Raw genomic sequence first — 26,109 nt, 5'->3', positions numbered from 1 at the left:
CCTTGACCTTTTCCACATATTGTCACATTACAACCACAAACATAAATATATTTTATTGGAATTTTATGTGAAAGACCAACACAAAGTGGTATACAGTTGTGAAGTGGAATGAAAATTATACATGATTTCTTTTTTTATTTTTACAAATAAAAAACTGAAAAGTTTGATGTGCAAAAGTATTCAGCCCCCTTTAATCTGAGTGCAACCAATTGCCTTCAGAAGTTGCCTGATCATTGCTAATGACTAAATAGAGTACAGCTGTGTGTAATCTTATCTGAGTACAAATACAGCTGCTCTGTGACGGCCTGTAGGTTTGTAAGAGAATATTGGGGAGCAAACAACTTCAAGAAATTCAAGGAACACGCAAACAGGTCAGGGATAAAGTTGTGGAGAAATTTAAAGCAGGCTTAGGCTATAAAAATATGTCCCAAGCTTTGAACATCTCACAGAGCACTCTTCAATCTATCATCTGGAAATGGAAAGAGTATGGCACAACTGTAAACCTACCAAGACAAGGCCGTCCACCTAAACTTACAGGTCGAACAAGGAGAGCACTGACCACAGATGCAGCCAAGAGGCCCATGGTGACTCTGGACAAACTGCAGAGATCCACAGCTCAGGTGGGGGAATCTGTCTACAGGACAACTATTAGTTGTGCACTGCACAAATGTGGCCTTTATGGAAGAGTTGCAAGAAGAAAGCCATTGTTAAAAGAAAACCATAAGAAGTCCCGTTTGCAGTTTGCCAGAAGCCATGTTGGGGACACAGCAAACATGTGGAAGACGGTGCTTTGGTCAGACAAGACCAAAACTGAACTTTTTGGCCAAAATGCAAAAGGCTATGTGTGGTGGAGAACTAACACTGCACATCACTCTAAACACACCATCCCCACTGTCAAATATGGTGGTGGCAACATCATGCTCTGGGGTTGCTTCTCTTCAGCAGGGACAGGGAAGGTGGTCAGAATTGATGGGAAGATGGATGGAGCCAAAGACAGGGCAATGTTGGAAGAAACCCTGTTGGAGTCTGCAAAAGACTTCAGACTGGGGCGGAGGTTCACCTTCCAGCAGGACAGTGACCCTAAACATAAAGAGAGGGAATGGTTTAAACCAAAACATAGTCATGTGTTAGAATGGCCCAGTCAAAGTCCAGACATAAACCCAATTGAGAATCTTTGGCAAGATCTGAAAACTGCTGTTCACAAATGCGCTCCATCTAATCTGACTGAGCTACAGCTGTTTTGCAATGAAGAATGGGCACAAATTTCAGTCACTAGATGTGCAAAGCTCAACCAGCAGACATACACTAAAAGACTTGCAGCTGTAATTGCAGCAAAAGGTGGTTCCACAAAGTACTGACTCCGGTTGGGCTGAATACTTTTGCACAATGCCCTTTTCAGTTTTTTATTTGTAAAAAAAAAAGAAATTCATTATAATTTTCTTTCAACTTCACAATTTTATATCACTTTGTGTTGGTCTATCACATAAATTTCCAATAAAATATATTTGTTTGTGGTTGTAATGTGAAAATATGTGGAAACGTTCAAGGGGTATGAATACTTTTACAAGCCATTGTAAGAGAAAAAGCTTAATGATGACTGCATTAGCAAAGATATCATCATGGAGAGCCAATGCATGCAGCTGCTGAAAGCATGAGGTTCTGTACTACAGTTGCAGACTAGGTTACTTATAAGGCTTATGACACCTGGCTAAAGAGAAGCAGCTACATCCATCACATTAGACAAGGGTGATGAATGCATTATTATTAATGCACACAGCTTTTCAAAAATCAGATCTGTTCATATTTAAAGAAAAATATTTTTTTCTTGAGTCCAAAAAGAAATGTGAAACGTAAAATAATAATTATTATGTACAAAAACATGTAATGTCTTAATGTCTAATGTTTTAGCTGCAGAGATAGTGTAATGATATTCTATTGTGTTTTGAGAGGCAGCAGTTGTTAATTTATTTGTTTATTTGGGAGGGACAATGTACATTACTGACACTGCTGTAAATGCTCCGGAATTAGCCAAATGGCTATTTTTCATTCATTAAAAACAACCTGCAAATTAAAATTTACAAATGTTTCTAAAGTGAACATGCAAATTTTTCAAGGTTTTACCAAGTTTTAAATGTTGCATCATATGGGTTTACTAATTCAGTGTGGCCCTCAGAAGACTTTCAAAAACCGTAAGCAGGAAAAGGTTTCCCACCCCTGACCTACAAAGGTTGTGCAAAGACGAATGGTCAAAGATCCCTCTTTCTCTAAGCTCCCGCTTTGTGAGATGGTATACATACATTTCACTCATCTTTACCAGTGGTGGCAACAGCTGTGGAAAGCACTGTATTCATGTGCAACATGTGTGGCACTTACAGGTGAGACAGGGTGGCTAGGTCATTGAAGATTCCCTGCTGCAGCTTTGAGATGTCGTTGCCATGGAGAGAGCTAAGAGACAGAAACAGGTATAGGCCAGATAAGGTTCTGAACATTCAAAGTGAACCCTTGCTGAGCACAATTACTCTTACTGGCAGTGAGTCTCACTCAGCATAAAAAAACTAATTATAGCTTGGAATAAAGCAAAGGGGCTGTATACTGATGCTATATGTGTGTGTGTGTGTGTGTGTGTGTGTGTGTGTGTGTGTGTGTATGCTCACAGCAGCCTCAGGGAGCGCAAGCCAGCCAGAGCCAGAGGAGGGATACACTGTAATGAATTGTAACTGAGGATCCTGAGAAAACAGCAAACACACCAGTTAAACAATGCTTTACTGTGATAGCAAGAAAATTTGTGCAATTGTACTGTAAAAATATATCACTGAGCCTTACCATGCAGTAACGATGGATTTAGTTTTAGTTAGTTAGTGTATAGGTCTAAATGTCCTCTTCAAAGCAAGAACTCAGTTTTAGAATAGCTACTTCTTTTCACATTTCTATCTTGATCAAGCCCAGCTAACACTGTAATGAAACTAAGGCAGGTTAGCAGAACCTAGCGATGCAACAAGTCTGATTCATTCAAGGTGTCATGTTCATCTGCTCAAGTATAAAAACCATGGGGATGTCCAGACAATATAGTATTCAAGAAGGAGACATGTTCTCTGTCCCTGAATGGAATGCAGTTCGGTGTGAAATGTGTCTATCAACTCCAAGAACAAAAGCAAAAGTCCCTGTGAAGGTGCTGGTTAAACCCAGTTAGAGAGCATCGTTATCCACAGTCCTGTACCAGTATGAACTTAAAGGGCACTTAGCCAGGAAGAAGCCTGTGGGGATTTTTGGGGAAGAAGAGGACACCATCCAAACTGTAAAGTATAAGGTAGCAACATCATATTGTGGGGGTGCTCTGCTCCAAGAGAGACTGGTGCACTTTACAAAATAGATGGCGTCATGAGGAAAGACAATTGTGTGGAAATACTGAAGCATCATCTGAAAATTTCAGCCACAACATTAAAGCTTGGACAATGACCCTAAGCATACTGCATCATTGCTTACAAAGTCAGTATTTTAGAGTAGTCATCACAAAGTAATGACCTCGGTTCAATGGTAAAACTGTATGGTAGAACTAGTAAGGTTTGCTGAAGAAGTGTAGCCTAAAACTTTGACTCAGTACCACCAGTTCTGTCTTCTCACGATTGTAGAAGGAAACTCAAAACATTTGACCCAAGTCATAAAGTTTAAAAGGTAGTTTCAACAAATATTAAGGAAATGTATGTAAACTTCTGAATTTAAATAAAGTTAAACCACTTTTACTTTCTGAAACAATCTCTTTGTGGACATTTACAACTTACTGATTATAAAATGATTAAATGAATAAAACTCTGAAGTGTGTTTTTTGTGTTTCTACTCACAGAGTTGTGAGTTGGCTCATATTGGAGAAGGAGTCGTTGGACAGTGAGCTAATTTTATTGTTGCTCAGATCTCTGCAGAGGCAAAGGTCAGGAGTGATCAATACACATTGATGCACTATGTAAGTCTTGCACAAACATACAGGAATAACATACACAAACAAAAGCGTAAAGAGTTTAACACTGTTTAAAATGTATTTCCCTGAATTTCTTTTACTTTCTGAAACATAAGTTCACATTTAAAAAAGAAAAACAAAATGATCCTGACTCTTTCACCGCACTGATCACATGAAAGATTCTGCTCCATTTTTGCCATATTTTCTAAAGATGATACATCTCTGCACTAAATCCAGTCCAGAGCCAACAGCGCCATCTACTGGGCATTTGTGGAAGTACTGTATAAAAGGTTACTTCCATAACACCTCATTATTAAATATAACTGATGATCAGATTAAACTTTCAGCTTTCTGCTTTAATTTGTAGATGCACTTCTTGTAAACATGCTTTGATGGGAAACAATAGTCAACAAATGTTAGAAAATGAATACAATATCAGTTTATATTGAGGTAAAAAAAAAAACGGTAGACAATTTTGTTCTTCCAAATGACTCGGTTTGCTGGACTGCGTATTTCTAAAAGGCTTTGTGAAAAGAGCGGCTGTTAACTATTTGTGCCACAATAATTGCAGTATAAACAGAGTACTTTACTTTCATAGAGTTGAGTAGAATAAAAATGTGTTTTATCTTTGGACAGTAAATGTAGACCATGTTAAGTCAGGTGTCTCTTACACAAGTTGCAGGTACTTAAAGGTGGCTAACTCCTTAGGAACACTGGTGAACTGGTTCCCATCCAGGTACCTGACAAGAGAAGACAGAGACACTTATTTTGAAAACAGACTGTATCATTGCTCTAATTTTATACCAAAAAGTCCTTACTTTTCAAATCTGTGTCAACTGAATCAATTAAGATAAAAAAAAAATTATGTTTCTAAAAACCCGTTCTCATTGATTCCCTGGTTAGAGCAGAAAAAAAGACCTTATTTAAGCAGGGGCCATAAGCATTAATGACAAGTTAATTACTCCTACAATTTGTAATTTGTGGTGAAACCAATCAGGCACCTGAACTAACTTCATCTGCAGTGTCACCATGAAAGACAGCGTTCTTTGTACTGTTCTAGTTTTAACCTTTATATTCAGTGTCTTTAAAGTCGGCCCATCTCCAGTACACTAGATATACAATAATGTTTAAAATGACTGATTTAATCTAACAAACATTTGGAAGCTGATTTTAGGGTTAATTAGGGATATTTTTTATTATTACTGAAAAATGCACCAGAAAATTTTATTTGCAGTAAAATCAGTCAATTTTCCTCTTGATCAGCTCTGACTGCTGATTGGCTGTTTCTGATCAGTGAACATACCATATATAAGCAATTCCTGTGCAGATGATATCAGTCATTATGAGTGAAGAACAGTCAGGTCAAATCAGTGCAAGCTGTTTTCAGTTTCAATCAATCACTTGTGGCAGGAAGGCTAGAAAAATTACTGCTGTTCTCATATCTTCCTAAATAGTGGCCCATAAAGAGCTAAACTCTGTAACAGCAGCAGGTCAAATCATTACCACTACGTTCTGACTATTGCATCACTATTACTTTTATCATTGACCTGGTTACCGAGTCTAAAATGCACCCACTTAAACTTTATCTGGAATGTTGTGGAGACCTGAAGAGCAGCCACGGATGTAAAATGCCAAAACTGACCAGACATTATTGAAATATCTTTTTTTCCACTTTCTTTATCATCCCAGATGTCTGTAATATGGGATGTAGAATGTGTTTGCTCACAGTTCGGTGATGTTACGGGGCAGTCCTCTGGGCAGAGCCTGCAAATGTTTGTTGCTGCACCGAACCACTGTGTCCATACAGGAACACTGGCTGGGACACTGAGGCCCTGCAAGACAGCTCCTGTCCTCCAGCACAGAACCTAGACACACATATCAGAAGGCACACCTTCACTTTGGTGTCACTCTTTTTAAATTATCCACACTGTATTTGCTGTTATTCTTCTCCATATTTCAACAGGTATTGACTCGGGGAAAAATACCATCCTCGCAGCGGAAATCAGGCACAGCTACGTCCTGCAGAGGAATCCCTCGAAGAAAAGCGGGGCTCTGACACCGAGGATTCCCTGTCACAATCCGACGGCTTCTGAGCCACGCCCCGAACCAGGACAGGTGGCAGTCACAGTTAAACGGATTGGCCAGGAGGTTTCTGACACATAGCAGAGAAACGTTGAGGGAATCATTCACAAAGTGAATCACACTCTCTGTCATGTACATGTGCATGTGTCACTAACAGTGTGGACAGGTTGGGCAGTGTGTCAAAGGCCCCAGGTAGGATGGTTGTAAGCTGGTTGTCATAGAGGGAGAGCAGCCTGACGTTGGTCAGCCCTGTGAAGCTGCTGTTATGGATGCAGGTAATCCTGTTGTTCCTCAGCATCCTACCCACACACACACACACACACACACACACACACACACACACACACACACACACACACATATCCGGTAATTACTACATATCTTTATAAAAATCTGATATTTACTACAATCATACATTTTATAATGTCTTTCTTGTCACATATAAGATTTCTCCAATATTTTCACTCTTGTGTCTGAATGCTTTTTATATAGCTGAAAAGTTTGAAAATCCATAATGTATTTCTAAGGTGTGCAGAGGAAACCTTGGAAAGGAATATTGTGGCAGTGGGAGATTTAAAGCAGGTCTGCATGAGAAGCTGCCCAGTCACTGGCCTACCTGGGGGACTGAAAGGGACAGGTGCTGAGAGACAGTTTTAATTTGCTTTATCGCTCTTGATTTAATACTTCAAATAATGCCTAGTATGAAGGAAAATGTGCTAGTTTTCTGATTTCCCTTCTTTGGATCACTTTTCTGAGGTTTGGACCAAAAGCAGAGAACAAGCATCCAATAAAAGCTGAAGCTGTCAGGAGGGCAAACGTTACAGTTTTATTCTTGCTTTTTCTGGGGTTTGTTTTCACTTTTAACACATAAACTTTATCAATAGAGTTTACTGAGAGAAAATGCTGTCTACAAACATATTAAACCTGCTGCCAGGTGGGGCTGCAAGTCCAGTTCAGGACCAAATTTCTAGATGTTATAAAGTTGTTAGACTGGTAGCGCTTGCTGATGCTTTGTAACTGCTAGGCTTTAAGCTGAGCGCTTTTCAACATTTAAGGTTTGATTGTAAGACAGGGAAACCTTGTAAAGACTTTATTTCTTCAAAAACATAGCTCTTCTTGCATGTTGTTTGAAATGCTGTAGCTACATTTTGCAAATGACTGTACACTCTCTTAGTAGGATTAAGCTGGCCTGTGGCTGATATATGTAAAATAAATGTGTATGCTGCAAAAACCAATTTGACTCCTCTCAGGCACAGTAAAGGGTGGTTTTAGGGATAATGTTGTGAAAAAGTATTTGTCCCCCTTCAGATTTTTTCAGTTTTTGCTTTTTTTTTCACCTACATGTTTCAAAACAAAGAAATAATAATGAAAGGCAAAGAAAACCAGAGAAAATGCAGCCATTAAGCGCATTAGCAGCCTATTTAGGATCATGTCACAGCATCCTAAGCAAATTCAAGTTTGGACTTTGACTAAGCCACTCCAAAACCTTCGTTTAGTCTTTTTAAAAACTCATATATGGGTATATTTCATGGTGTGCTTCGGATGATTGTGCTGGTGCATAACCTAAGTGCACTGCTTAAGGTCACAAACTGCAACCTGGACATTTTCCTTCAGGACTTTTTGATATAGAGCAAAATTCATCATTCCCTCAATTACGGGTAGCTGTCCAGGTCCTGAAGCAGCAAAGCAACCCCATACCATTACACTACCACCACCAGGTTTGACTGTCCGTAGGATGTTCTTTTTCTGAAATGATGTGCTAGCTTTACACCAGGTTTAATGAACTGCACACCTCCAAAAAACCTTCACTTTTGTCTCATCAGTCCTAAGAATGTGGTTATTATAAACTATGTGATACGGGCCTTGAGTTCTCTTTGGTCAGCAATGGTTTTGGACTTGCAACTCTCCTATAATTGTGATTTTTGCCCAGTCTCCTTATTAAAGCTGAATCACAACCACTGACCTTATCTCAGGCAATTGAGGCCTGCAGCGCTTTAGATGTTGTTCTAGGCTGTGACCTCATGAATGAGTTGTAGATGCTGATGGCTGTGGGCAGGAAGGGTCTCCTGTAGCGCTCCGTCTTACAGCAGATCTGAAGAAGCCTCTGACTGAAGACACTCTGTTGTTGTAGGACAGTCTCATGAAGAGGATGCTCAGGGTTCTTCATAATGTTCTTCATTTTATGAAGAATCATTCTTTGCACAATGATCTCCAGAGGTTCCAGAGGAGTCCCCAGAACAGAGCCAGCCTTCTTTATCAGCTTGTTGAGCTTTTTTAAATCCTTGACTTCAGACTGATACATGTCAATGACTTTGTTTCTTTTCTGTTCTTGATTTTTTTAGACCAGAGCATGATGTGTTGCTTTTTGAGATATTTAAACCACTTCATGTTGTCAAAAGGTTCTATGTAAATGATTTGTTGATTCAACAGATTAGGAAGTAATCAGGCCTGGGATTGGCAATTAAAAACTGAGCTTATCTTTTTGTGGTTAATCACATTATTTTCCTGCTTTAAAGCAAGGGGTGCAATTTCTTTTTCACACAGGGTTTCTCATAGGTTGGTTTGGATCGCTTGTATCTTAACAAATTAAATCATCATCTAAAAAAGTATTTTTGCACATTCTTTACAATTAACATTATAAAACAAGACCTCCTTTCATTATTAGGTTATTATAATTAAATTCAATTAAATTCAATTCAATTTCCAAAGGGACATTAATTGTTGTTGTAGCTCATATCTTTATTTTATGAAGAATCCTTCTTTCCACAATGATCTCCAGAGGTTCCAGAGGAGTCCCCAGAACAGAGCCAGACTTCTTTATCAGCTTATTGAGCTTTTTTAAGTTCCTGGCGCTGATGCTGCTTCCCCAGCAGATGATGGTAGAAGAGATCACAATCTCCACAACAGACTTATAGAAGATATGCAGCATCTTGCTGCAAACACCAAAGGACCTAAGCTTCCTCAAGAAGTACAGTCTGCTCTGTCCTTTCTTGTAGATGGTTTCACAGTTGCATCTCCACTCTAGTCTGTTGTCCAGGTGAACACCGAGGTATTTATACTCCTCCACCACCTCCACTTCTTCTCCCATGATGGAAATAGTTTTTGACTTATTCCTATTTCTCTTAAAATCTACAATCATCTCCTTTGTTTTAGTCACGTTCAAGATGAGATGATTGTTTCCACACCATGCCACAAAGCGGTCCACCACCTTCCTGTACTCAGCTTCTTGTCCATCTCTGATCCACCCCACGACTGCAGAATCATCCGAGTATTTCTGCAGATGACAGGAGTCTGTCTTGTACTGGAAGTCCGAGGTGTACAGAGTGAAAAGGAATGGTGAGAGTACAGTCCCCTGTGGTGCTCCTGTGCTGCTGACTACCTGGTTAGACTCACAACCCTTCAGTCTCACAAACTGTGGTCTGTTTGTCAGGTAGTCTTTGATCCAGGAGATTGTTGAGGCCTCCACCTGAGTCTTCTGGAGTTTCTGACAAAGCAAATCAGGTTGAATTGTATTAAATGCACTGGAGAAATCAAAGAACATGATCCTCACAGTGCTTCTGGCTTGGTCCAGATGACAATGGGTTTTTTGCACAACTCCAAGTTCATCCAACTTGTTTCCCAACAATCTCACATTGCCCATCATGATCGATGGAAGAGATGGTTTGAGCTTCCTCCTCTCTCTTCTCTTTGCTCCTGCTCTGCATCCACAGCGCCTCCTTTTCAACTCATCAGTAATTAATAAGTAATCAATAAGTCTTTACCTCCCATGTTCTTTGACATAAATATTACATGCTTCACTTGTTAAAAGTTTATGTAAGCATCCATACTTGCAAAAAAATATTAGATTTGTTTGCCAACATTTGGTGTACATGAGGTGCACACTGTTGAAGACAGTTGAACTCACAGCATGCGCAGGCCCTCCATGCCTTTAAACATACTCCCTCGTGCAGAATCCAGGTGGTTGGCTGTGAGGTGAAGCTCCACCACTGAAGAGGCGCCCTCAAACGCACTGTCCTCAATCTCTGAAATCTTGTTGTTGCTCAGGTTACTAAAGGTAAAAATCAAAAGAACATAAAACTGTGGTGTTCTGTCTGTGCATTTAGGTCATTTTTCGTATATTTCACAAACACATTTTTGCACATTGTTAGCAATGTGTGATCCAACATGACAATTTAACTGAAAACTAAGCTTACTCATGTGAAGCATGATGTTTTTCACTTTATTCTGGCTAATTTTCTAAAGCAACTTACATTTTCTTTAGATGTGGTAGACCTTTGAAGGTTCCAGTGGCCTCTAGCATGGACAGATCATTGTTGTTAAGACGCCTGAAGCAATCATGGGAGACATAAAGATAGGGAAGTAACATCATGAACATAAGAATTTATTAATATAAATGTCAACATAAAGATCCATACAGAGGTCTGGCACAGCATCTATACATTTGTACATTAGGCCACATACTATATGTTTTTCATAATTCATCTATAATGTTTTAGAACCATGAAGATCCGGGATTTTTTGACAGTAGATAAGACTAGATTCATCTTGTTTTTGGTCAGCTTGGATTAGCAAACTCTTTGCTAAATGCCAGAACAATGAAAGAGATTGTTTTACAGAATGTTGTTGTGCCCCAGCCATGGGATGAAACATGGACAGAACTCTGCACACAAAGATATGGGTAAAAACTCTGCATTTTAAACACAGTATTAACCGACGTCTAGTACAGGAACGAGGAGAAACGAAGAGTCACGGCTGGAATCCCCATGATGCCATTGAGCTACTAACATAGCTGGTCTACCAGCTCCACCTTGTTCTCATAAGCCGCGCTAGCAGAAGCTGGATCCAAAGTTGACTACGATCTGATGTTTGAGTACCCGCCAATCGAGGACAAAAATTAAGTAATGAACATTCATGCTAAATGAGTAATTAGGACAAGCTCGTCTTAAAACTTTCTTTCTGAGCGTTTGCAGAAAATGAATTTGAGCCGGAGATTTCCCCAGATGAGACAGTGTCTCTAATCACATTGAGTGAAGTGTTTTTTTTCTCCCTGCCTGAGAAAGGACAGCATAGGAATCGCCAGCATCCCACAGCTTCCTGCGTGTCGGCCCAAGTAGCAGAAACTAACCACTTAATCAAACTTATTACTAATTACCACTTACTAATTGTATTTCAAGTGTGTGTGAACTAAAATGGTTGGTAAATAAGCTACTTTTCTTTGTTAGCCAAAACTGCTAATGCTAGCCCCAACAAAGTCAAATATTTACAAACAGCTTGTCATCATCTCGTGACTCCATAGACGTTACTCTCCACCATTTTAGTAATCTATTTCTCCATGTGATGGCTAGTTAAAATAACATTAAGCTCAATTGTCCAAAAAATATTCATTTATAATTCTGCCCGGTGGCGCTGATTGTATGACAGCCTCACTTCTGTCAGTCTGCTCCAGGGCAGCTGTGGCTATAATGAAGCCTACCACTGTCAGTGTGTGAATGTGTGTATTCATGATTGGACGTCTGATTGTAGAGTAAAGCTCTTTGGTGTCCTCGGACTTGTTAAAGCACTATACAAGTGCAAGCCATTTACCATTTTTACAACATCAAGAATCAATTATCCAAAAAGGTTATTAACTTTTCATATAATTGTATGTATGATTCAATTGAATTAAATTTGTAAAGTGACTTGGGACAACGTGTCGTGAATTGGCGCTATATAAATCAAACTGAATTGAATTGAACTGAATTGAATTGAATTAAACTTCTGATTTGAAAAATAGGGGGTCTTTATGCATGGAGTTTGCATGTTCTCCCCGCATGTGTGGTTTCTCACCGGGTACTCCAGCTTCCTCCCACAGTCCAAAAACATGACTAGTAGGATAATTGGTCTCTAAATTGCCCTTAGGTGTGAATGAGTGTGTGCATGGTTGTTCATCCTGTGTGTCTCTTTGTTGTCCTGCGATGGACTGGCGACCTGTCCAAGGTGTACCCTGCCTCTCGCCCGTAGACTCCTGGAAATAGGCACCACCTCCCCCATGACCCACTATGGAATAAGCGGTATAGAAGATGAATAAATGAATATTTCCTTAAATATTAATTTACTACGATATTGGTGACTAATTATGAATTATCCAAAAAGGTTACTGACTTCCAGTTTCCAAATTCATTCTTTAAAATATTCTTTTATTAAAATAATGTTTTACTTAGTTTCTGATTTTGCATTGTCATTGGTTGTTTAAAGACCTACCAATTGCTGTCCTTAATTAGTTTGAAACTAATTTGACCTCAAATTCCTTAAGATAAACCTTGGTTCTTAAATATAAATATCCACTCTGAACTGTAATATCATTGCATCAATTTATTGGTTTCCTTGTTCCTTTGCTTGTACATATTTCAGTAGTTTTCTTTTTTCTTTCACTTTTCCCCGGTAGTTTTTATTAACTGTTTCTGTTAATAAATTATTGGATTTTAAGGAGAAGTTGTTATGAATGTATTCATACGTGTGCAAAGTTTGCTGTTTTAAGAATTCCAGTGATGAATCACTCTTGTCATCTATTCTTGTAAATACCACTGGCTTACTGGACTGGTATTCACAGGACAATACCTAACAGATCGAAAGGTATTTAAATAACATATGTATATTATTGGACAACAAGGTTTGAAACTTTCTTCAAATTCAGAGGTTTATATATACATTTTCTCAGTATTTAGTAGAGTTGTCTTTTAAACTGGGCCTTTTTGACTTTGGTCAAATGTTTTGGGTCAGCAAGCTTTTCACAATAGTTTGCTGGACATTTTGCCCATTCCTACTGACTGAACTGGTTGAACTGAGGTTTGTAAGCCCCGTTGCTCTCAACCTTTCAGCTCTGGCCACAAATTCTCTATGGCACTAAGATCAGGACTTTGTGATGGCTACTCCAAAGATAGCCTTGTTGTTCTTAAGCCAATTTAGAACTAATTTGATGGTATGCTTGAGGTCATTGTCCATTTGGAAAACCCATATGTGCCCAAGCTTTAGCTTCCTAGCAGATGTTTTTATATTTTTCTTTGACATTTTTACATAAATTTCATTCCTGGTGATCCTATGTTATGTGAAGTGAACTAGCCCTCTTGCTGCAAAACAGCAACACAATATGATGCAGTTATTTCTGTAATTCCAAGTTTGGGTGGCGTTCTCAGGCCTGGAGGCTTCCTCCTCCATCATCCAAATATAAGGATGATCATTCAAATTTTATCAGACCAAAGGACATGTCTCTGCCAGTTACGTTTGTTTCTCCTGAGTGCATTATGTTGCTTTTGGAGTAATTGCTTCTTCCTCTCTAGGTGGGCTTTCAGCCCATGCTGGTAGAGATCTTGCTTTACAGTGAATACTAATACTCTCTTTCCAGCTTCAGCCAGCATCTTTAGAAGGTATTTAACTTTTGTTCTGTGATTGATTTACACGTTTTAATGTAAAACACGTTCATCACTGGGACAGAGAACTTGTCTCCCTCCTCCTTTTGTTAACACTAGCATATACAGGTCCTTCTCAAAATATTAGCATATTGTGATAAAGTTCATTATTTTCCATAATGTCATGATGAAAATTTAACATTCATATATTTTAGATTCATTGCACACTAACTGAAATATTTCAGGTCTTTTATTGTCTTAATACGGATGATTTTGGCATACAGCTCATGAAAACCCAAAATTCCTATCTCACAAAATTAGCATATTTCATCCGACCAATAAAAGAAAAGTGTTTTTAATACAAAAAACGTCAACCTTCAAATAATCATGTACAGTTATGCACTCAATACTTGGTCGGGAATCCTTTTGCAGAAATGACTGCTTCAATGCGGCGTGGCATGGAGGCAATCAGCCTGTGGCACTGCTGAGGTCTTATGGAGGCCCAGGATGCTTCGATAGCGGCCTTTAGCTCATCCAGAGTGTTGGGTCTTGAGTCTCTCAACGTTCTCTTCACAATATCCCACAGATTCTCTATGGGGTTCAGGTCAGGAGAGTTGGCAGGCCAATTGAGCACAGTGATACCATGGTCAGTAAACCATTTACCAGTGGTTTTGGCACTGTGAGCAGGTGCCAGGTCGTGCTGAAAAATGAAATCTTCATCTCCATAAAGCTTTTCAGCAGATGGAAGCATGAAGTGCTCCAAAATCTCCTGATAGCTAGCTGCATTGACCCTGCCCTTGATAAAACACAGTGGACCAACACCAGCAGCTGACACGGCACCCCAGACCATCACTGACTGTGGGTACTTGACACTGGACTTCTGGCATTTTGACATTTCCTTCTCCCCAGTCTTCCTCCAGACTCTGGCACCTTGATTTCCGAATGACATGCAGAATTTGCTTTCATCCGAAAAAAGTACTTTGGACCATTGAGCAACAGTCCAGTGCTGCTTCTCTGTAGCCCAGGTCAGGCGCTTCTGCTGCTGTTTCTGTTTCAAAAGTGGCTTGACCTGGGGAATGCGGCACCTGTAGCCCATTTCCTGCACACGCCTGTGCACGGTGGCTCTGGATGTTTCTACTCCAGACTCAGTCCACTGCTTCCGCAGGTCCCCCAAGGTCTGGAATCGGCCCTTCTCCACAATCTTCCTCAGGGTCCGGTCACCTCTTCTCGTTGTGCAGCGTTTTCTGCCACACTTTTTCCTTCCCACAGACTTCCCACTGAGGTGCCTTGATACAGCACTCTGGGAACAGCCTATTCGTTCAGAAATTTCTTTCTGTGTCTTACCCTCTTGCTTGAGGGTGTCAATAGTGGCCTTCTGGACAGCAGTCAGGTCGGCAGCCTTACCCATGATTGGGGTTTTGAGTGATGAACCGGGATGGGAGTTTTAAAGGCCTCAGGAATCTTTTGCAGGTGTTTAGAGTTAACTCGTTGATTCAGATGATTAGGTTCATAGCTCGTTTAGAGACCCTTTTAATGATATGCTAATTTTGTGAGATAGGAATTTTGGGTTTTCATGAGCTGTATGCCAAAATCATCCGTATTAAGACAATAAAAGACCTGAAATATTTCAGTTAGTGTGCAATGAATCTAAAATATATGAATGTTAAATTTTCATCATGACATTATGGAAAATAATGAACTTTATCACAATATGCTAATATTTTGAGAAGGACCTGTATTTGCTTGAAGAAATGAATTTAACACCTCTTGCAATCTGAAAATAATACTGAAGGATGAAACAGACTTGTGGATGTCCAAATTCTCTTCCAGATATCATACTGATTTTGTTAGATTTTTCCATGATATGATATCAGGAATCACTGTGTTTGAAGTGATGCCTTAAAATACAACCACAGTTGTTCCTTAATTTACCTCAAAGCCTTGGCCTCATCACAAACGGCTTTTTGTTTAAACGCAAAGTATTCTTAGTGTACTGTATATAAGCTTCTGACTTAATAATAAAAATTATTATTAATAATAATAATAATAATAAAAATAAATAAATAAATACATAATCTTTCTCATTATTTTGGCACTTAGCAAATTGGAATATTTTTGTTAATCCTAACTGACATAAAACTGGAACAGTTTAGTTTGATTTATTATCAGACACTGGAAAAAAAGGTTATAAGTGGTATTTAAATATCTGGTTTTAGCTGTGTACTTTATGTAACTTATATCTCAAAAGTAAAGTGGTAGTTGGACCTAATAGTTACTGTGACAGGAAATAGTATCAGTGTATTTTTGCACATGCATGTGTCTCACAGCTCTTCAGTGGATGGTGGCAGGTGTTCAGGGAATTTCGTGAGGCGTAGATTGGAGCAATCCACCACATTGGCCTCACACCGACATTTAGCAGGACATACAGGCTTACTGTTACACTCATAGCTCAGGCGTCGGTCGTCAGTACCTAGATACAAACACACAGAGATAATGAGTGGATAAAATTTCAATTATCCAAAATCTTATAAATATTGCTGTGGATAAAGTTAACATGGCCAAATACAAACACATATTCACCTGGGATGTGGTACTGTTCCTTGGCTGTAAGGAAAAGCAATAAGAAACAAATCAATCAATAAAAATAGGCTTGGTAAAAGGTAGATGGCAAAAGAATCAGCCACAAAAAGCCAGTAACAGAAAATCTTTTTAAAGGTAAAGGTATGATTGGCCTGCATGGACATTTCCAGGCCTGGCAGCAGATTAAAGTGTGTGACAGCAGTTTGATTTTAGTATCTGCCAGGGTTCCTCTTGCTTCCCTCTGTGTTCATGCAAGCACAATGTGGGAAATAGAAACTGTCTGGGGATGTTTTACTAAGAGGTATCCAATTACCAGATGTGCCCATTTGTTTCATGTCGTGGTTACACTTGCATCTGTAGACAGTTTTTCGCTCTTTTAGACTTATAATTTACAGTAAAAACTACATACACAAACCATCTCTGACTGATTAAACAATTACATGAATTCTCTTAAAATAAATCTGCTAACACCTGTGAAGTTAAAGAACAAACCCAGCAGCCACAGAGCAGAATTCCCAGGGGGTTACAACGATGAGCAGAGGACTTACAGTCAGGGACCAAAGCCCTACCAAGCAGCCACAGGGAGTGATTTGGCACACACCTTATGACTTATGACTGGAATTTGTGCCCATACCAGTCCCTGAAACCTGCCAACGTGCTGTTGGACTGAGGCACCTGCCACCGACAAGAAGTGCAATGGGGCAAATATGCCCCACTTTTGGTGGGAGGTCTAAGATGATTCAGGAGAGGGGCCAGCCCACAACCCACATGACAGAAAAACCAGCACACACAGTCACAATTACACATTTCCACCCTCATTTGTACAGAAACAAACTCTTAAACAGCCATACACACCCAACATGAAAACAGAAGAATGGATGGCGTACACTCACTCACCATACCCATACACACTCTATACTCCCATGTCCAGAGATAGAGCAGACACCACCGCGCCCTGTACTGGCAACAAACCCTCCGGCCCCACACCAATTTAGAATCAACCCACCCTGCAAGCAGTCCCATGCACCCAGCCCCCACTATGCACCCACAAACACACAACATCATCCTTAACAGCAACCACGGAGAACCACCAACCAGTTCAGCTCCACTGTTACTGCCTGGCCAATCCAAATGCTGGCGACTCCACACGAACCCCCCCACCACAAATGCTGCATCCTCTCTGCGGCAATTCCCAACCCGCTGTACCAACATCACACCCCCCACCCCTCCGGACACAATGGGGAGCGGAGTAGCACCCCAGCCCACCAGTCAAAGAGAGAATGGAGGGAAAAACAGAAGTCCACGCTAGTCATGTACCCACACCTGGGCCGACCAACCGGCCCAGGCTGAGCACAACCTGCCAGCCACCCCAGCGCAGGCACTAGATGCACTACACCGACCAGACCAGAAGCCAGAGCCACAGGAAGAAGCAGCGGAGAAGGAAGGCCACCACAGCATATCAAACAAAATACCAGGCACCCCACCAACCCCACACCACGAATCCAGGCACCAAAATACGCCCACACGCTGTACCGAGCCGACCGGCCAACTCCTCCAGCAAAGCGAGGCCATACCCCAAATCGCTGCTGCACACTGCCCAGCCAACCTCTCCCAGCCGGAACCCAGCGGTGCACAGATACCAGTAATTGAAATTTGAACAATCATAGGAGAACTGAAACACCAGCCCTGGTACCAATTGGCTCCCGAGACCCAACACCCAACTCCAGCCCAGACACCGACCAGACGGCCTCTCCTCTTCCCCGCCTCCAACCCCAGATGGCAAAAAGAGAATGAGGGTGTGGAAAGACCCCAGTTTGTTTGAAGTCAAGGAAAAGACAAGAATAGCTTTAATTGATTCAGCTGTTTCAGAAGGAACCTTCTAGCAGCTTTTAGGTGTTATACTTCCCACAGTAACATGGTCCACATTAGGAATGCTGCAGACTTACTGGAGCATCTGAACTTGTGGCTCTTGATCTGAGCAATGCGTTTGTTGGCGAGGCGGCGAGGGCTGGCACAGCGAGCTCCACTGGTTTCTATGGGGTTTGAACTCAAGAAGTCAGCCAGCCACTTCACATGACAGTCACAAACAAAGGGGTTCTGGGCCAGGTGGCTGAGAAGACATCATAAATCATATCAAACCCAATGAATAGACATAGAACCCGAACAGAATGTGTTTCTTCCTTTACTTACAGTGTCTGGATACTGTGCAGTGAGCCGAAGGTTCCCTTAGCCAGACTCTGTATCTTGTTGTCATATAGAGATAGAAGGGCCAGGTTTTCCAGGTCTTTGAATGCTGTGGCACGGATACAGTGGATTTTATTTGCATTCAGCAATCTGCAGAATGTTAAGAAACTAGGATCAGTAAAGAACAAATGACAAGTTCTTGGACGTCATCTTGCAGATCTGGGTTTAAAAGGATATCTTTGTGAATATATTGAATAGGTCCTCTTATTGTTCAGCATTTGAATAAAAGATGCTTCTTCTAAGCAAAAAAAAGCTGCTTTACATATTTTTGTCTTGTGTGATGCAAAATTTAGATGCCATTCCTGTTTTGACAAAAATGCATACGTTGTTTCAGACTTACAGCAGCTCCAAAGAAACCAAGCCATCAAATACTCCACTGGGTAACTCAGTAATTTTATTCCCATACAGAACCCTGCAAACAAGCAACAGCAGGAGCATATTGAAAGCATTCTGATTGCGGTTATTGACACATTATTTCTTATAAAACTACACTCGTTCATTGCACAGATACATGGTAACAAACAAGTCATAAAGAACGCAGAACACATGTATATGCAACAGTGTGGATTAGGGGTGTCTGAGTCCAGTTTTTGAGAACTATTATCCTCCAACGTTTAGATACATCCTTTCTCCAACAGACATGAATCAAATGCCTGGCTCCTTACAAGGCCTCTGCAGAGTTGAATGATATGATGATGAAGGAATCTCCGTCTAGCTCAGAGAATGGAGTTGGGCACTCCTGGTGTAGATTTCTACACAAACTAAATTTATACACACAAAAACATCTGCAAACAGAGTTGACATTGTGTGTTTTAATATTTTTTAATCTGATGTGCCATGGAAATACTTGCACAAAGAAAGGTATGACTAACCTAATCATATGAATAGACCCACAAACGCATCTATTGAGTGGGAAAAACCTGTGGATCTCATTTAGGGGAGAGATTAGGGGACAACTGTAAAAAATAAGAAAGGCTGTAATGACCTGGTTGTAAAAGTGTGCACGCACATAAACTATAAGTTTGTTGAAGCACCTTTTGATTCAGCTATGGCATTTAGTCTTCTTTGGTTGGAGTATATCAACATGCCACATCTCCATTTGGTAATATATGCTCACTCTGTCAGAATGTGAGGACATGTCTTTCTGCAGGTGACAACTACCAATTAATTCTAGACCCTGCCATGCCCATTCTGAAACTTTTATTTTCATCTGGTAAAGTCATTCATTTAATCATTTTAGTGTATGCTTGAATTTACTGTAATCCTGAAATCCCTCCGCATCTTCAACTTTGCAGCTATTCGGGCTGACAGAAATTTCAAACTGTTCATAATCTCATCTCATGTACCTTTACATACATTTGTGGCCAAATGTTAAATTTAGGTTTTATCAGACATTAACATGTTCTCCGACAGGATTCTGATTGCTTTTAGTTGGGGCTGAATTTTTTCTTCGGAAAAGAAAGATGTCAGACCTTCCTCAAGTCATATGTAAAACACAACTAGTTGGTTATTATTGTTTCATTTTCTTCTCTAGTGAGGAGTCTTCTCAGTATACCATGGTCTAAATGTTGTAATTAAATCCAAATGTGCTACAGCAAAGTATTAGTGTGTCAGAGTTTGTTTGGGGCTTTTTGTCACATTTTCCCCTGACAGATTTTTTGTGTTTTAGTTGATCTGAAAAGGATATACACTTACCGGACACTTTATTAGGTACACCTGTCCAACTGCTCATTAACGCAAATTTCTAATCAGCCAATAAAAGGGAGCAACTCAATACATTTAGGCATGTAGACATGGTCAGACGATCTGCTGCACTTCAAACCGAGCATCAGAATGCGGAAGAAAGGTGATTTAAGTGACTTTGAACGTGGCATGGTTGTTGGTGCCAGACGGACTGGTCTGACTATTTCAGAAACTGCTGATCTACTGGGATTTTCACGCACTACCATCTCTAGGGTTTACAGAAAATGGTGCAAAAAAGAGAAAATATCCAGTGAGCGGCGGTTCTGTGGGCGCAAATGCCTTGTTGATGCTAGAGGTCAGAGGAGAATGGCCAGACAGGTTCGAGCTGATAGAAAGGCAACAGTAACTCAAATAACCACTCGTTACAACCAAGGCATGCAGAAAAGCATCTCTGAATGCACAACACATTGAACCTTGAGGCCGATGGGCTACAGCAGCAGAAGACCACACTGGGTGCCACTCCTGTCAGGTAAGAACAGGAAACTGAGGTTACAATTTGCACAGGCTCACCAAAATTGGACAACAGAAAGTTGGAAAAACGTTGCCTTGTCTGATGAGTCTCGATTTCTGCTGCGACATTCAGATGGTAGGGTCAGAATTTGGCGTCAACAACATTAAAGCATGGCTCCGTCTTGTCTTGTATCAACAGTTCAGGCTGGTGGTAGTGGTGTAATGGTGTGGGGGATATTTTCTTGGCACACTTTGGGCCCCTTAGGACCAATTGAGCATCGTGTCAATGCCACAGCCTACCTGAGTTGCTGACAATGTCCATCCCTTTATGACCACAGTGTACCCATCTTCTGATGGTTACTTCCAGCAGGATAATGTGCCATGTCATAAAGCACAAATCATCTCAGACTGGTTTCTTGAACATGACAATGAGTTTACTGAACTCAAATGGCCTCCACAGTCACCAAATCTCAATCCAATAGAGCACCTTTGGGATGTGGTGGAACAGGAGATTCGCATCATGGATATGCAGCCGACAAATCTGCAGCATCTGTGTGATGCTATCATGTCAATATGGACCAAACTCTCTGAGGAATGTTTCCAGTACTTTGTTGAATCTATGCCACAAACGATTAAGGCAGCTCTGAAGGTAAAAGAGTATCCAACCTGGTACTAGCAAGGTGTCCCAAATAAAGTAGCCGGTGAGTGTATATCACATTAAGAGTGGAAAAGATTTAGACATATTAATCATGGTCTCATTTTTACTTCAAACCTACCAATGTAACAGGCTTCAGACTAGACATTAGAATTTCATTATATGTAATACATATAAAAACATTGAAAAATAAGAATTGTCAAAATGACTAGAGGAAGAAAACAACACTCACAGTGAGTTGAGAGCTCGGAGGCCGTGAAATGCATCAGGAGCAATCTCAGATATCTGGTTATTGCTCAGGTCTCTGTGGACAAAACAGTCAGATCAGAAACTATTCATCACAGATGTAAATGGGAAATATTTCCATCCCTTTAATTCAAAGCTTTAATTATTTATTTGCTCCTGCTTGACCTTCACCACCACCTTCTGATCTTTCAAACATTCAGCTCAGGCAAGATTTCTTTCCCTCTGGTTCCAATGAAGCCTGCAAAGGTGGAGTTTGAAAAACTTTGCACTTTCAGCACAACAATCTAAAAAAATCTGGATTCATTCTGCACAATAAAGCTAAATACCTGTAAAATCCTCAATTTATCATAAAACTATTTTAAAAGAAAGTCAAAATAAAACGTGCTAACCTGTAAGAAAAAAAATAAGACTGCAATATTTAAACATGCAGCCAGGAACATTGTTGCTTTTGCACTACAGTATTCATATCTAAATTGTTTCAGTATTACATTTTCTGATGCATAAATGAAATCAAAGTTTTAATATCTCTTTGGTATGGTCTATCAAATCACAATATGGTAGATTTTACAGCTGTTGGTCTGCAGCTGCATGTCTGTTGTGCAGCTGTCATTATAAAATGAAGAATCTGGTTAGGAAATCAACTACTTTCTAAGTTCTCGGGGCACTCGCACAGTGATGATGTAGGAGTTCATCTGGACTGGGAAGAGAAAAAAAGATGAAGAAAACCAGAGACAAGAACAGAGATTGTATTTGAGGTTAGAAAAAGGCAAAACAGATCAAACAGATTAGCATATTTATTTTTCAGATTACAAAATTATGATTAATTAGGAATAACATTTATATTTTTGACCAAATTAACAACACAGAACTGCTGTGCTAAAAATCCATCTGGGTTGTATAGCAGGTTTAGGAACAAAACAACAGTCAACAGTGGGAGGACGAAACAAAAAGAGAGCAATCCATTTAGAAGACTTTAAAAATGTACGAGTTTTGCAAATTGATGTAATTCACCTCATTTAGACTTTTAATTGCAGTGGCAAGCAAACTGCATGTTTATGTATGAAGTAGGAGGGAAAGCTGCCCATACATATGTTTTATTATGTTGTATTGTCCAAATTACAGACAGAACAAAAGCAGACAGTTTTTTCAGGTGTCGCTGCTGCTTGCATCACGCAGCATAACATGTTCTGAAAGCTGGTGGTGATTAAGCAACAGTAAATAAAGCAACCTGCTGCACTGCTGCCTGTAAATGAAAATAGACTGAATGTCATAAAGGTTAGAATAAGATGTTTTGTGTTCAAAGTGTAACAGAGTCTGGCATTGTTTCAAATGCTTTCTGGTTTACCTTTCTATCTGAAAAGATTAAGATGAGGTTCAGGAAAACACTTGTAGTGTACATTTTAAGGTAACTGTACAATCTGACATGTTAATCTTTGAATGAATCAGGTCATTTATTTCACAGGCTTTTGTAATCTGCAACTGCACATTAAAACATCCAAATGACTTCTTCATATAGAAATCTGACCTTGGATGCCTACTGATACAGTGAAATTAATACTTCAGTAGCTCATTCTTCAGGACTTGGGGCTTGCTGCAAGAAAATAAGTTTCTCTTTTTCAAGTTAGTCAATTACACTCTTTTTTTAATTCTGCAACAAGAACTACTGTGGCATATTACACAAGCTGATTACTGCTGCACTTATTGGGTGTTTATGAATACCATTAATACTATTTGCTTTGTAAATTAGACACTGAAATGGAGCAGAAAAAGGCATAAAAACAAAAAATAGAACCGAAGACCAGTGCAACATTATGTTTATGTGTAAGAAAAGGACATATCCTCAGGCGTCATGAAATAATGTCTTCTGTCAATTTTAAGAGAACAGATCCCAATAGCTAAGCTGAAGTAACCTATACCAAGGTTACACAAAGGGTTGACTAGGGTGGAGTAAATGTCTTCCTTTAACTCTTTTTTGTTTTTTTCACATCTGTTTATCATGAGTTGATAGCAGTAGGCTTAACTGTAGGAGAACTCACATTCGGCGGAGTTTCTTGTAGGAGGTGAAGGCACCTGGAGGAACTGACTTGATCCCATTCTGTTCCAAACGACTATAGGGAAGAAAAGACAGAATATGATACAAAGATTGGCTGATTTTTATTTCCATGCGCACATTACTTGACTCACTCCAAAAACTAAAACCCAAACCCTTTCATGGTAGAATAAGGTGATTATTTTTAATCCTTTAAATCCAGATATACCTCATCTAAGTGAATAGTGGTCAGTTTCCACCAAAGGAACCTTTTGCAGGAACCAGGGTAGTTTTCTGGGGTCATTATTGTTACCCTGTGTTCTCACTGCATTCCTACAATAAATCGACAAATTACCTGAAAGGGCTCTGGTAGGAAAAAATTATTTGTTAACTTACCAGGAACTTTTGTTTTGAGTATTTTGGATGAAGGCATTGAGAGCAGGTTGAACTGAAGATTTTTATTAAGTTTCATTAAGATTTTCTGTTATTATCTCTTGAAATATATTTTTTATCCTGAGTGTCTTTTTTCAGCTATCTGTTACAAAAGCATGAGTTAATCATTAATTGAAATTAATATTTTAGGGTATTAAACCATTTAATTGCACAGGGACAAAAAACATATAACCTATCGATTAACAGATTCCTAAGCCACCTGCTGCCTGTGTGTGGTTAATGTTCCAGGTTTAATTAGTAAAATATCTGTGAATGCTACAAACTTTCTCTGATTTTAAAGGAGGAGTTACCGCTCAGCGTCTGCTGATGTACTGGCCCTGTTAAACAGTGGAGATGCTCATAAAAAAAACATCCAGGGTCTAAGAACATTCCAGGTAGACAGGCTGCATGAAGAAAGGCCCTGGGTTATAGAGACGAAACATGCTGCCACCTCTGCTATCAGACACACGTTTCTGTCTCAGTGTGAACAGGAGGTACCTGCCCATGGAGTCCTCAAAAAAGTATCTCAAAAAACACTTTTTCTTCAGTGTCAGAAGTGACTTAATTTTTAAAACTTTAGTAATATTAACATTTGTTCTTGCCAATACATAGAAGTTCCTGAAGAACCTGTGTGTTTTACAATGTTTTTTTAAAATAATAAAAAGGGAACAGTTAATAGGTAAAACAGCCCCTAGATTCTGTTGTAACAAGGACTTTATGACAGCATGAAAAACAGCATAAGTACACAATAAAGAATAATGCCAAATTACTATGATAATTAAACCTCAGCCTTCAGTACTGGTGTTACTGCGCACTTTGAAAAAAAAAAAACCTGCACAAGTGTTTTTTAGGGCTATATCTTATTATTTAAAAAGTAATACATTGGTAATGTACTCACTGCAGCCACTAATGCTGTGAAATGTGGTTTTTATACATTTGTTGCATTTCTCTGCATATATGTTGTTAGTTGTATGGCTGTCTTAAAAAATGTTACCACAAACGTTGTTTTTATCAAGGTCGGGGGTTTGGAGGTAGGACCAGAGGGCTGAACATGGTGAGGAGGCCGCATGGTGAGTAGATTGAGGTTTAATGTTATAATTGCACACAGACTGACAGGCAGGTAGGCAGGCAGGCAGAGTTCAGAGTACAGGAAGGTCATATCAAGAGCACAAGTTCAGGTGGCAAACAGAAAACAAACCACCAAGAGGAACTCAGGAAGATAACTGGGAAGTAGACGAGATGAACCAGCGAGGAACAATGAAAACCAGGAAGCTAATATACTGAGGGACGTGGAGTACGAACCAATGAAACAGGGAGACAGGTAATCAGGGGAAACATGACACAGGTGTGGAACAGGCTGCGGGGAGACTGAGGGGAATAAGTCTGATAAAACTAATGAGCAGAGGAAAGGCAGGGACACGAAGAACTGAACACAACTAGACTAAATAACGAAACCAAGGGAAAACAGATCTACAGGAAAATGTAAACAAACACATGAACACAAGAATCCAGGAAGAATAGCTAAGAGAAGTAAACTAATAAAAACCCAAAATGGCAGATCCTGACAGTTAATTCTTTTTTTCCTTCTTTGTTAATTTTAGTAAAAGCTAACACATGTTTTACAGTATTGTTTAGGCAAGGGCATGTTCAAGATATTTTTGCTCTAAAGAGCAGTGTATGGCCAGACAAGTTAGAACCATTAAAGTCAAAACATAAATAGAAGACTTTTCATTATTCTGATTAGAGCTATATTTAGTTATCTGTAAACCTTTTGACTTTGGCTTCATCTCTGTCTAATAAGTAATATTTGTGGGATCTGGGGTGTGTAGTTTTCTGTAAATGGCATTACATTTAAAACGTTTTACAACCTGGATCAATTTTTTGGTCACATCATTATTGTGTTAATACCCTAAAACTGACAGAGGCTGTACTTTCTTTTTTCCTGATTGTACTTTGTTTAAATGTAAGCGAACTTTCACGAAAAGCTTTGCCAAGTTTTATTTGTCACAAAAAGAAATGATGCCTGATGGTCACATAATGCCAACCATTTTTCTTTCATAGATGTATGGGTTCTAGACTGAAATGGCTGGACTATTGTAATTCTTTACTATCAAGATGCCCATAAAATGCAGTTAAAAGCCTTCAGGTGATTCAAAATACTGGAGCAAGAGTTCTGATGAAAATTAAAAAGAGAGATCATATTTCTCCTATTTTAACTTCCCTTCTGTTAAATCCAGAATATAATTTAAAATTCTCCTCCTCACATATAAAGCCCTTAATGATCTAACTCCATCGTACATCAGAGATCTGA

The 26,109-nt window shown here is 39.6% G+C and overlaps 1 protein-coding gene across 1 annotated transcript in view; it reads right to left on the bottom strand.

The window, feature by feature from the left end:
* LOC124867826 (slit homolog 1 protein-like) overlaps positions 1-26,109 on the bottom strand; it is a 97,127-nt gene that overhangs the window by 28,699 nt on the left and 42,319 nt on the right. Inside the window, exons 10-25 of the mRNA XM_047364464.1 lie at positions 23,374-23,445; positions 21,324-21,395; positions 18,584-18,655; positions 18,190-18,333; positions 17,946-18,109; positions 16,000-16,023; positions 15,745-15,889; positions 10,285-10,359; positions 9,939-10,082; positions 6,190-6,333; positions 5,938-6,104; positions 5,679-5,817; positions 4,624-4,692; positions 3,840-3,911; positions 2,655-2,726; positions 2,374-2,445 (exon numbers count right to left, since the gene is read on the bottom strand). Coding sequence (XP_047220420.1) covers positions 2,374-2,445; positions 2,655-2,726; positions 3,840-3,911; positions 4,624-4,692; positions 5,679-5,817; positions 5,938-6,104; positions 6,190-6,333; positions 9,939-10,082; positions 10,285-10,359; positions 15,745-15,889; positions 16,000-16,023; positions 17,946-18,109; positions 18,190-18,333; positions 18,584-18,655; positions 21,324-21,395; positions 23,374-23,445 — 1,647 coding nt within the window. The remainder of the gene's footprint in view (positions 1-2,373; positions 2,446-2,654; positions 2,727-3,839; positions 3,912-4,623; positions 4,693-5,678; positions 5,818-5,937; positions 6,105-6,189; positions 6,334-9,938; positions 10,083-10,284; positions 10,360-15,744; positions 15,890-15,999; positions 16,024-17,945; positions 18,110-18,189; positions 18,334-18,583; positions 18,656-21,323; positions 21,396-23,373; positions 23,446-26,109) is intronic.

The sequence above is a fragment of the Girardinichthys multiradiatus genome, chromosome 5, assembly GCF_021462225.1.
Source record: "Girardinichthys multiradiatus isolate DD_20200921_A chromosome 5, DD_fGirMul_XY1, whole genome shotgun sequence".
NCBI lineage: Eukaryota > Metazoa > Chordata > Actinopteri > Cyprinodontiformes > Goodeidae > Girardinichthys > Girardinichthys multiradiatus.
Note: the sequence above shows the minus strand (reverse complement) of the source record. Positions and strands in the feature narration are given on the sequence as shown.